The 12,971-nt window shown below is 44.8% G+C and overlaps 1 protein-coding gene across 2 annotated transcripts in view; it reads right to left on the minus strand.

Moving 5' to 3' along the window:
- LOC130229634 (long-chain-fatty-acid--CoA ligase ACSBG2-like) overlaps positions 1-12,971 on the minus strand; it is a 136,517-nt gene that overhangs the window by 75,447 nt on the left and 48,099 nt on the right. Inside the window, exons 6-7 of one of the 2 annotated variants that reach the window (XM_056458531.1) lie at positions 9,432-9,512; positions 9,028-9,177 (exon numbers count right to left, since the gene is read on the minus strand). The exons of the other annotated variant lie outside the window; for it this stretch is intronic. Of the exons in view, the coding sequence (XP_056314506.1) occupies positions 9,028-9,177; positions 9,432-9,512 (231 nt within the window). The remainder of the gene's footprint in view (positions 1-9,027; positions 9,178-9,431; positions 9,513-12,971) is intronic. 2 annotated transcript variants of the gene reach the window in all.

Raw genomic sequence — 12,971 nt, forward strand, 5'->3', positions numbered from 1 at the left:
TCCTGGCTGTGTTCTATTCCCTGTTATCCCCCTATGCCCTATTCATAAGGAACATTCTAACATTTAAACAAACAAACAAACATTAAAGTCATCTCTCTTAGGTGTAATTTGCTTTCAAAGTATTTTTACAGTTCAGATTTAGCGATCTTCATATTGACAATTGTGTTCCCTTCGCAGTGCACTTTGAAAACATTGATGTCATTTAGAACACAGCCATGGCTCATGATGAAAGCTATAGGTGACCTATTATTTAAAAGCGGAATTTATGTAAAAACAAAAAACGTCCTGATTACGTACGTAACCCACGTTCCCCGAATAGGGAACGGAGACGTGTGTCTGTATTAAACAGACTTTTGGGAGTGCTTTAGACGACCAATCACTTCTGAAGATAAGAAAACGGGCCAATGAAATGCCAATTGAATTGGCGGAGCTTAGCTCCACAGCTGAAACTGATGAGCCAATTAGGGCTATATCAGTCGGCTGCTGGAGCCAGCTCATCAGAATTTGCCTGCTGAAGAGCCGATCGCTCAGCTCCCAGCTGGAGACTCAGGTGCTGTGGCAGTGGAGACACACGTCTCCGTTCCCTATTCGGGGAACGTGGGTTACGTACGTAACCAGGATGTTCCCCTTCATATGGGAACTTCTACGTGTGTCTGTATTAAACAGACTTTTGGGAGACTGTATGGAAAGCGCCACAGCAGCTAAGCCTGTCGCGCCCCTGATGTGTAGTTTGCCAAGCCAAAGCGTGAGCGCACTGACATCACCAAGAGCGCAACCTTCCAACGTCCCCTAGGCCCAACATATTACCATTACATGGGAATAAAAGTTTTAAATCGGGGGTCGTAAGTGTGCTTTTACCTAGCTAATATAGACTAGGGATTTGGAAATACGACAGTACGTTGGGAAAGCGTGCCAGTCCCCGAAGGGGGAGGACGCAGCGGAGACCACCTGCTACCCTAAAAGGGGAGACCTGATGGTAAGGAGACATATGGACTAGCCCTAATGAGGGGGAGTGCTACATATGATAAGCTGGTTAGCGGTTTAGGGGAGACACGGGACCGCCTAATAAGGGGGAACACACCGTGGTAATAATGCATATGACATCACCAAATGGGGATGCACATAGCTGGCACCGATCCTCAATATGCGTGTAGACCTAATGGGCATACCAACCACACACTGAGCCATGCACTCGACTCCTCCGCTGAGTCGATGCTGGGGGCCTCGGAGGAATTCTCTAGGGTTCGCCTGGGAAGGGAAACTTACTAGTAGAATAGGAAAAAGCGCACGCATCTCCGGTTTAAGGAGCCTGGCGCAGCAAGCGTTTGTGACACCGAGCTTAATTCTCCCCCGATTGATTGGGATTTCCCAATAACCGGGAGAAAACTGCTCCACTCGGAGGTTAAAAAACCTTGCAAATGTGTTAGGTGTCGCCCAACCCGCAGCTCTGCAGATATCTGTGAGAGAGGCGCCGCGTGCTAACGCCAATGAGGAAGCGACACCTCAAGTGGAGTGCGCTCTCACGTTAGGAGGGCGCGGCTCGCCCTGGCATTGATAAGCGAGGGCGATGGCATCAACTAACCAGTGGGCCAACCTCTGTTTTGACACGGCACTTCCCTTCTGCCGGCCACCATAACAGATAAAGAGCTGTTCACATGATCTTACATTTTGCGTTCGTTCCACGTAAAGGCGCAAAGCGCGAACGGGACAAAGCAGTGAGTGGGCTGAGCCTGCCTCCTCCGCAGGCAGCGCTTGCAGGTTCACCACCTGATCTATAAATGGGGTGGTAGGAACCTTGGGCACATAGCCAGGTCGGGGTCTCAGGACAACGTGAGAGTAACCCGGCCCGAATTCAAGGCACGATTCGCTGACCGAAAATGCCTCCAGATCCCCAACTCTCTTGAATGGCGCCAATGCGATCAGCAGAGCTGTCATAATGACAGAATACCGAATCGAGTGGCTAAAACAGATCTCTCTGCAGACCCACCAGGACTAAAGAGAAATCCAAGAGGGCATGAGAGGGGGGCGGGATGGATTTAATTGCCGCGCGCCTCTGAGGAATCGGATGATTAGATCATGCTTCCCGAGCGTGTTGCCATCCACCGCGTCATGATGAGCGGAGATGCAGCCACGTAAACCTTCAGTGTGGAGGGTGACAGCCTACTCTCCAGCTTATCCTGAAGGAAGGATAACACAATGCTAATCTGGCAAGTTCGGGGGTCTTCTCGGGGAGAAGCGCACCACTCAGAGAATAGACTCCACTTCAGGGCGTAGGCATGCCTCGTAGAGGGTGCTCTAGCCTGAGTGATGGTGTTAAGTACCGCGGGCGGTAAGTCACCAAAGTCCTCCGCGCTCCGTCTATGGACCACACGTGGAGGTTCCAGAGATCTGGGCGTGGGTGCCAGATGGTGCCCCGTCCCTGAGAGAGGAGCTCCGAAACCCAGGTCCGGTTGGGCCAGAGGGGCGCAACAAACAAGACCTGCTCCTCGTCCTCCCTGACTTTGCACAAAGTTTGCGCGATTAGGCTCACTGGGGGAAACGCATATTTGCGCGTGCCCGATGGCCAGCTGTGAGCCAGTGCATCCGTGCCGAGGGGGGCCTCGGTCAGGGAATAAAACAGCTGGCAATGTGCGTTCTCGGTGGAAGCAACAGATCGATCTGGGCTTTCCCAAAGCGCGCCCATATCAGCTGGACCGAATCGGGGTGGAGTCTCCACTCTCCTCGGGACACTAGCTGCCGTGAGAGCGCATCGGCTGCACGGTTGAGCTCGCCCGGGATGTGAATGGCACGCAGTGATTTCAGCCGCGTGTGACTCCAAAGGAGCAGACGACGAGCGAGCTGAGGCATGCGGCGAGAGCGCATACCCTCCATATGGTTGATATAAGCCACCGCCGCCATGCTGTCCGTCCTGACCAGCATGTGTTTCTGCTCCAACACCGGAAAAAAGCGGCAGAGAGCCAGATACACTGCCAACAGCTCCAGGCAGTTGATATGCCAATGCAGGCGGGGTCCGGACCACGAACCCGCGGCTGCATGCTCGTTGCACACGGCCCCCCAGCCCGTGCTGGAGGCATGTGTCATTACGACAACATGCCTGGATACTAGCCCTAGGGGCACTCCGGCCCGTAGAAAAGCCAGATCCGTCCAGGGGCTGAGGGTGCGGAGACACAGCAGAGTGATGTTCACCCGGTGCGTACCCGCGCGCCATGCCCGTCTGGGGACTCGATTGCGAAGCCAACGCTGAAGTGGTCTCATATGAAGCAAACCGAGCGGCGAGACCGCGGCTGCGGATGCCATATGCCCCAGGAGCCTCTGAAAACATTTCAGTGGGACCACTATTTTCCTGTGGAGCTCGTTACACAGGAAAGCATTAGCCTGGCGCGCTCCTCGGAGAGGCGCGCAACCATAGCAACCGAATCCAGCTCCAGCCCGAGGTCAGAGATCCTCTGCACAGGGCAAAGTTTGCTCTTCTCTCGGTTGACCTGAAACCCCAACTGGTCGAGGTGCCGAAGCACTTTGACTCTGTGCATAATCAACTGATCGCGAGAGGAGGCTAGAATGAGCCAGTCATCGAGATAGTTGAGTGTGCGGATGCCCGCAAGCCGCAGTGGCGCAGAGCACCCTCCGCGAGCTTGGTGAAAACCCGCGGAGACAGAGAGAGCCCGAAGGGGAGGACTTTGTACTGCCACGCTCGTCCTTCGAACGCAAACCGGAGAAAAGGGCGGTGGCGTGGAAGAATAGAGACATGAAAATACGCGTCCTTCAGGTCTATGGCTGCAGACCAATCTTGTGGACGGACGCTCTGAAGCAAGCTTTTCTGCGTAAGCATTCTGAAAGCATTTAGTGTAAATGACAGTTCAGTCTGCGCAGATCTAGGATTGGTCTTAACCCCCCGCTCTTTTTTGGGCACGATGAAATACGGGCTGTAGAACCCGGACTCCATCTCGGCTGGAGGGACCTGCTCGATTGCGTCCTTCGCCAGGAGGACCGCAATCTCCTCTCGCAAGACAGGGGCGCTCACGGGGATCACCCTCGTGAAAAGGACACCCGTGAACTTGGGAGGGCGAATAGCGAACTGAATCGCATAGCCGAGTCTGACCGTCCGTATGAGCCACCGCGATGCGCTGGGCAGCGCTAACCAGGCTGGCAGAGCGCGCGCTAATGGCACCATCGGAGCGATCACTGACCTGCCAGCGGAGGGGCAGCTCGGGATGGGAGTGCTCATCCCGGGAAGCGGTGCGTCCCGGGGAAGAGCTGAAAATAAGAGAATTTCTCTTACCTTCCTCCCTGGATCCCGCGGTGAGGCCAGAGTGAGAGAAAGGAGTCCGTCCTGCTGCACTCTGAGGGCCTGAGGCGAAGGGTCCCGGTGCTGCGAGCTGAAAGGCAGAGCGTCCCAGACTGGCAGTACTGGGGCTCGCGCTTCCGGAGAGAGAGGAAACTGCTCTTTTGGAAATTTGGTTGCCGCCAGCCCAGGGGCCGGCAGCGAGGAGTTTAAAGTCGTTGTGGACTGATTTAATAATCCTCGGCCCCCCACCGAGGAAAGAGCAGGTCCCCTCTTTTCCGAATGGCCCGTCCCAGGAACGCTTCGCGGTCCGTTTACTGGACTTAGCGGCGCCCTGGGGCGGGGGCGTTGCAGTCCCGCGGGAGGCTCGGCATTGCCGCCTGGCCGGAGCGGGCAGCGAAAGCGGAGCAGATGAAGCCGCGGGTGGACACCCTCGGCGAAGAGCAACCGCAGCGGAAGGGGCAGCGGGAGGAGCAGTTTTTCGAGCCCGCTGATAGATGACCTCACCCCTCGCCTTGGACTGCTTTTCACCGCGGAGAATTCCTGGGTGAACTCCCCGACGGTGTCACCGAAAAGGCCAGCCTGGGATACGGGAGCGTTAAGAAAGCAAGCTTTGTCAACGTCTCTCATATCGCCAAGCTCAGCCAGGGGTGGCATTCCTGGACCACTAATGTGGCCAACGTCTTCCCCAGGGCACGAGCAGCCGATTTAATAGTCATGAGAGCATAATCGGTTGCCGTGCGGAGCTCATGCAGCAAGCCTGGGGGAGAACCGCCCTCCTGCATCTTGACCAGCTTCTCGGCTTGGTAGCGTGGATAGGTGGCCATAGCGTGCAGAGCGGAGGTGGCCTGGCCCGCAGCAGTGCAGCCTCTGGCCGTAAGAGACTCAGATAACCTGCACGCTTTGGAAGGGAGTGAGGGCGGACCTCTCCGAGTGGAGCAGCTCTGCGGACAGAGCACGCTCCGCCTGGGGAAATCGCCTCATAACCCCTGGCCGCTCCGTCATCGAGGGAGGTGAGAGCGGGAGCGCACGAGGACCGGGCAGAAAAAGGTGCCCTCCATGCCTGCGTGAGCTCTCTGTGTACCTCCGGGAAGAAGGGGACGGGGGGTCTAAAAGGCTTCGCCTTCTTCACCCCCACGTAACACCCATCTAAGCGGTCCGGCCACGGTTCTGGGGGACAAGCCATCTCCAGTCCCACGGCCGAAGCAGCCCGGGATAACACGGCTAACATGTCCGATTCCAGATCCGAAACCTCACTGACAACCCCGGAGGGTGGCAGGGGGTCCGGATCTTCATCAGAGCATGTCAGCCCGCCCTCCGATGCAGCGATGGACATCACGTCCCCGGTGTCATCTAATGAGAGCGCGGCCAACCCAGAGGATGGACCAGCGCTAACACTCGAAGCAGAAACAGAGCGCACTGACGAGGAGCGAGGGGTCCGCGGGCCCGAAGGCGACGGATAAGCCCCCACTGTAACCCTCAGGCCTGCCCGAGTGCTAACCGCTTGGCGGGGAGCAGCAGGGGTGACTTGCCCTAATAAAAGAGCTCGCCGCGACCTCAGTTGCGCAACAGTCAAGCCATCGCAATGCGGGCAAGAACTGTCCGCGAGCACCGCATCAACATGTTGGACCCCCAAGCATGTGACGCAGTACTCGTGCCTGTCATCCGGGGAGAGGAAACCACCGCATCCAGAAACGCACGGTCGAAACGACATCTTTAAAAAGACGCGCTGCACGACCGTGTGCTCTCTTAGGGAATTCTGCTCTTTTAAAAAACTGCTCTTTCAGGTCACCAGCGAACGCCAAGGGGACGGGAAACCCAGCTCGACCGCCGCTAGAACGTCTTCCCTCGCACTGGTGAGAATAATGCTTTCTTCAATGTTGGAAGTCAGCTCAGCAGAAGGGTTCTTCAGTCTCAGATCGGGTCTGAAGCAACAATTCTGATGAGCTGGCTCCAGCAGCCGACTGATATAGCCCTAATTGGCTCATCAGTTTCAGCTGTGGAGCTAAGCTCCGCCAATTCAATTGGCATTTCATTGGCCCGTTTTCTTATCTTCAGAAGTGATTGGTCGTCTAAAGCACTCCCAAAAGTCTGTTTAATACAGACACACGTAGAAGTTCCCATATGAAGGGGAACATAACATACGTTAATGCTTTTAATTTATAGTAGGTATTTTAGTAGGTATTTTGTACTATATTAAGTATTTGTACTGTATATGACATGGGCCTGTTGGTTAGAACATTTCTGCAGTGGTTTGCATGTCAAATTGTAAAAGTAGACTTAAAAAAAAAAAAACAATATCCGAGTTAATAATATAATATTAATAATAATAATAATAATAATAATAATAATAATAATAATAATCATCATCATCATCATTATTATTTTAATATTATTATTATCGTAGGTTTTTTTTTTTCATTTCCTAATAAATAATAAATAGCCTCATTATTTATTTATTTATATGATTTATAAATGATTTTAGAATATGTGTTGGCTTTTGTAAGTGATGTTATGTTTTAGAATAGAATATGTAATGTTCTCAATAATATTTGTAAAGGAAACATAGGGCCATATGTGCCATTTATTTCATATGACATATATTTCAATTAATATGGAAACCGAGTGCATGTTTTTGCCAAAACTAATATTGGATTTATTTTTTAAATGTGTGTGCGTATAAAACAATATAATTTGCACAAATAAATTATGAGGTTCTTCTCAAAAGAAGTTGTTACTCCACCCCGTTTAGAGCATCATTATGGGCGTTTAACGTTATAACTAACGTTGGATCTGCGACAGAGAAACTATGGTTTTGGGAAACACTCATCACTACATCGTTCTTTTATCACTCTGGAAATAAATCGTCTTAAAGCCGGCTGATTTCGGTTTATGAGACTGAATGTTGTTTTTATACCGTGTGCTGTTTTATCCCCTATCCTTATATTTGTTAAAACCAACGCAATTCTCGCCAGCAATTCTCTTTATGCTTGCAGGACGTTGTCACGGCCATGAAGGAAATAACTCGATTTAGCCTACTAATAATTACTTATTATTATTACTATTATTATTATTATTATTACTACTACTAGTAGTTTTTAGATTACTGTATGTTTAAAAGCAAAATTCTTACCTGTTGCACATATGAGTACAGTGTAGAAAAATATAATTGAATGCACTAATTTTAAGTAACCGCTAATACAAAAGGAAAATTCAATATTATAAAAAAAAAACATGATATAGCCTATACTCATTTGATAAAACCAATGCGATTCTACCCAGTTCTCTGCTTTGGTGATGCAGAAGAGGTTGGAACAACTGTGATCAGTCCGATTTAAAATCCTGGATATCAAACATGTTTGATATACCCACCTATAAATATGCAGCCTATTTTTAATTACCTGACCCATAGCTTGTTCTATTCCCCGTTATCCCCCCTATGCCCTATTCATTTAAAATGCTTAAAATATTGGTGTCATCTCTCTTAGGTGTGATTTGCTTTCAAAGTATTTTTACAGTTCAGATTAGGTGATCTTCATATTGACAATTGCATTCCCTTCGTAGTGCACTTTGAAAACATTTTTTTGCCATTTTTAACACAGCCGTGGCTCATGAAGAAAGCTATAGGGCACTATTATTTAAAAGCGGAATTTATGTTACATCTCCATATATATATATATATATATATATATATATATATATATATATATATATATATATATATATATATATATATATATATATACTGATATATAGTTATATAGTTATATAGTTATTATATATCAGAATTATAAGCGTCCTTCAAATTTTATTTTTTTTTATATCTCCCAAATAATGTTTAACAGAGAAAGGAAATTTTCACAGTATATCTGATAAGATTTTTTCTAAATATTCTAAACCACTGTTATACAATAACTTGCCTAATTACCCTAACATTCCTAGTTAACCTAATTTACCCAGTTACGCCTTTAAATGTCACTTTAAGCTGTATAGAAGTGTCTTGAAAAATATCTAGTAAAATATTATTTACTGTCATCATAGAAAAGCTTAAATAAATCAGTTATTAAAAATGAGTTATTAAAACTATTATGTTTAGAAATAAGTTTAAAAAATCGTCTCTCCATTAAACTGAAATTGGGAAAAAAAAAATCTATATATTAAGTGACTATAACTTTTTCAGTGGAATTGCTATTAAGTGGTTAAGTGAAATAAAATGTCATCAAATTCCTCGGACCAGGCTAGTTTCCCAGCATAAGTTGCCAGAGTATCTGAGTTTGAACTATTGTGAGTGTGATTTATGAAACAGAATCTGCCATTAATAAGCCTGACTTACCAAAATAAGCCTGGTTTGTACTCTAAGCTTGCCTCAGTTTGCCAGATCTTGCCCACAACACTCAAAAGACATTTAGAGACTGAATTTTGTTTGCATTCTTCCTGAAAACAAGTCTTAAGGTGGGTAACAGTATGGGGTCTTTGTTGTTGCATTTTGTGCTTCAAAATGTGCTACACATTCTCAACTGGAGACAGGCTGGGACTGCGGGCAGGCTGGTCAAGTACTTGCATCCTCTTCCTCTTGACTTACCTGACTTACCGAAATAAGCTTGGCTTGTTCTCTAAGCTTGCCTCCATTTGCCAGATCTTGCCCAGCATTTCTGATGAGTTTTGCTATCAGTGCAAGCTTCATAATACACCTTTACATGGTGGCATGTGGATTTTTATTTCAGGAGACTGTAAGTGGTACTTACATTATCATGGCTAAGCATGACGCCTTTGGGACTCCCTGTGGTGCCTGATGTGTAGATTAGTGTGCAGCACTCATTGGCACTTTGGCTGTTTATAAGTGCATCCAGCTTAGCATCAGGGACATTCTCACCCAACTTCATAAATTCAGCCCACTGAGTGAACAAGTGCATATGAAGAGTTTTTAATTTTTTTTTTGACATTATGAAAATGTGCTGCTTTTTGTACACAAATTTTCAATGACTTTATAAAAAAATTGTTCTGATTCATCAGCATTTAGGAACAAAGATTATTTAACTTAAATTTTCAGTGAGGCTGCATTATCTGCATTTTTCTTACATTTCTATGTTTTGTACAAAACATTTGGCAAACTGAAGCACTTCTGTTTTATTATTTGTCAAATGCTTACCGTATACACATTTGCTAACTTCTGCTCCAGTTCACCCTTGTACTGAACAATAGCTTTCAAATATGACAGCTGATCTCTGACCTGTGAGAATGATGACAAACAAATGATTAGTATTGTCAAGGAGTTTCAGCTATTGAAATATTAAAAGACTCAGAGTTCTCAGTTTTTACTGGGTTTAAGTAAAATGTTAATATTAGTTTTACTGTATAAAGGTCTGATATTATTTTTTCGAAATTTCAAACGATTTTAAATAAAATGATAATTAGTCAGAATAACATCTGTATTTATTTGTTGTGATTAAAAACCAGAAATCAGAAATATTTATTTATTGTTCTGAAGTTTAAGTGCACCTATTACCAATTTTTCAAAATTACCTTTCATGCAGTGTGTAACACAACACTTAAGTAAATAAAAACATCCTACAAATTAAAATCTTAAAGGTCAGGCTCCTTGGAGATGATTGCTGAGTAATGCGAGACTTTACTCAGAGAGATGGTGAGACTCAACATGGCGGCATCTGGTTACTGACTGTAGTCACTTTTCTAACTCTACCCAAAGCATAGAGATAACAGCACAAAATGGCAAATTGTACTGTCTTAACCACAACAACTAACAACCACAAGAATGTTTCATTTTCTTTTCCTACGGCTGCTGGAGGAATTAGTAGACTTGGATGATTTCAATAACCATTACAACCACTGCAAGATGAATTCAGGTAACAGCAGAAGCCAATAAAATACTCCAAAACCAAATAAATGGAAATAAAAGGCATTATTTACTGACACTGATGATCGTGAATTTACAGAAATTGAGTGTATCCTCATCCATTAACAATAAACTGAAACTACTGGTAAAACTACACAATGCTCTGTTTAAGCCTGGAATTCACATATAACCACATTGAAAAAGTTAGAACAGTCCAACAACTCTCCTCAAACTACTCTCAAAACACTCTGGGGAAAAATTGTAAGAAGTAATAAAGGAAAAGTAATGAAAGAAACAATACTGGACATCCGATCAAGAAGCATGCACAATAACCTCATTTTGTCTGGCATTCCCAATCATCCATCCGATTACCCTGAATCACTGATCAGTGACTTCATGGAATCAAAACTCAAGTTTTCACTCGACACCGTAAACCAAATCATGAGTTCACCGTCTTGGAGCTTACACTAACAAATCTCTTGAACAAATCACTCCATCCGTTTCTTGACTGGAAAATTACAAACACAAAAAACTCATAAAAAGCAACGCTATAAGATTATAAGGCACTAACTGCAGACTTAATGACCAATTTACACAAAAAATAAATGAACACCGGAAAACTATACACCATCATGAAAAGACACAAACAGAACAAGAAATATGCAAATACAGTTGTTTACAAACTCTATATCGAAGGACAACTCTACCGCAACTCCAACATCACCCCATGGCTGTTTTAACTCATTTCATATCAAGAGATAATCAGTTTCTACTAACTTATAATTACTTCATAACACGCACTCCCTCTCCCTCTGCTGTAAAAATACACACAATATCAAACGCAGTTAACCTACAAAAACAATGAAATCTAAAGAGTTTAAGACATCAACACACAACAGTCTTGTCTTCAGGCAGATGATTACTAATATGTTTACAAGATCCCAACTATTCCAACATTCCAACATAAATTAACCATACTCTCACTTTCAGAAGATGCCTGGGATCCTGCAGCTCATAACACATCTTTCACACATCACACTAGTAATTACATACCTTGGTATCAACATTTCCACCAAACTGTAAAAGTTTCTCAATCTCTGTCACACTCCACTGCTAAAAAAATAGAAAATGTCTTTAAATGCTAGACAAACCTCCCACTTTCATATTACCCTGGAACCCAAGACTGGTTACTCCCTAATGCTGAGCAGGGCTGAGCCTGGCTAGTACCTGGATGGAAGACCACTTGGGAAAACTAGGTTGCTGTTGGAAGTGGTGTTAGTGAGGACAGCAGGAGGTGCTCAACCTGCATTATGTGTGCGTCCTGATACCCTAGTATACTTTCACTTATTGGTCACATAGTTACAGTTAACCACAACCACAGATTAATTATTTATTCTCAATGCTCCTAAAAACACCCACAGAATTAAGGTTTACATCACTGGACTCACTGATGTCCCAGTTCTTTTGGAAAAATAAAACATCTACAATATCACTAACAAAACTTACATAACACTTGGTCAATGGGGTGGCACTGTGGCTCAGTGGTTAGCACTGTTGCCAACACAAGTTGGCATTTCTGTGTGGAGTTTTCATGTTCTCCCTCTGTTTGTGTGGGTTTCCTACGGGTGCTCCGGTTTCCCCCACAGTGCAAAGACATACAGTGTGTGTGTGTGTGTGTGTGTGTGTGTGTGTGTGTGTGTGTGTGTGTGTGTGTTTGTGTGTGAATGTGAGAGTGTATGGGTGTTGAGTTGCAGCTGGAAGGGCATCCGCTGCATAAAACATTTACCAGAATAGCTATGGCAACCCCTAATAAAAAAAAGGACTAAGCCGAAGGAAAATGAATGAAAGACTGAATGAATACTAGGTAAAATGGATTCACAAAAACAGCTACTGTCACAGATCTGCCTTTCCTAACAACAGCAATTATTGGAAATTATAGAAAATTGTGACAACTCTGACCATTTGCTGGAGCGTGAATGAAATCAATAAGTCATCATTATGTGATGATTTTCATTATGTAAATTCACCCAAATTTGGCACAACCCAGACTTTAAACCATACATTATATCTATCAATTTCCAATCATGTAAACAAAAGTAATATTTTATCTTCATCATCTTTTTCAAAAGAATTAATTCACAGTGCAATCTTGGGAGAGAAAACTATTTTCAATATCTACAAATAAAATTGATTATCATATAAAATAAATACATTAAACAACCCACTAAATACTTCCCAGTTGATAGAATAATTAACTCATCAATCATAATAAACTTGTATGCAAACTTTACAAACTAGTAACAAATATCAATACAAATTTAAACTTACAAGTAGCAAAATGGGAAAATAATTAGGTTTTCCCTTCAACCCCAACACTGACTTATAGAACAGAAAGTAATCTCCATGAATACAAGTGCTGAAACCGCAACCTGAGCAATAAGTTAAAGCAATAAGTCTCACCACTAAAGATTCCATAATAAACTATCAGTGGTAATAAAACAAAATGGAAACAATTTGGAACGGTAACGACACAGCCATATAAATGTACAGAGCAGGGTCAGCGTATGCTGAAATGCACAGTGTAGAGATGCTATCATGTGGCCTTCCGATTAGCACAAGAACATTGCATAGAGAGCTTTATGAAATGGGTTTCTATGGCTGAGAACCTGCATCCAAGGTTTACCAGATCACCAAATGCAATGCAAAACATCAGATGCGATGGTGTAAAGCATGCTGCTTATATCTCTAACTAGTGGAATTGTGTGCTCTGAAGTGAAAAATCACGCTTCTCTGACAGTTGCCATGGTACTTGCCTGACTGCATTGTAATGAGTAT

Source organism: Danio aesculapii, chromosome 5 (genome assembly GCF_903798145.1).
Source record: "Danio aesculapii chromosome 5, fDanAes4.1, whole genome shotgun sequence".
NCBI lineage: Eukaryota > Metazoa > Chordata > Actinopteri > Cypriniformes > Danionidae > Danio > Danio aesculapii.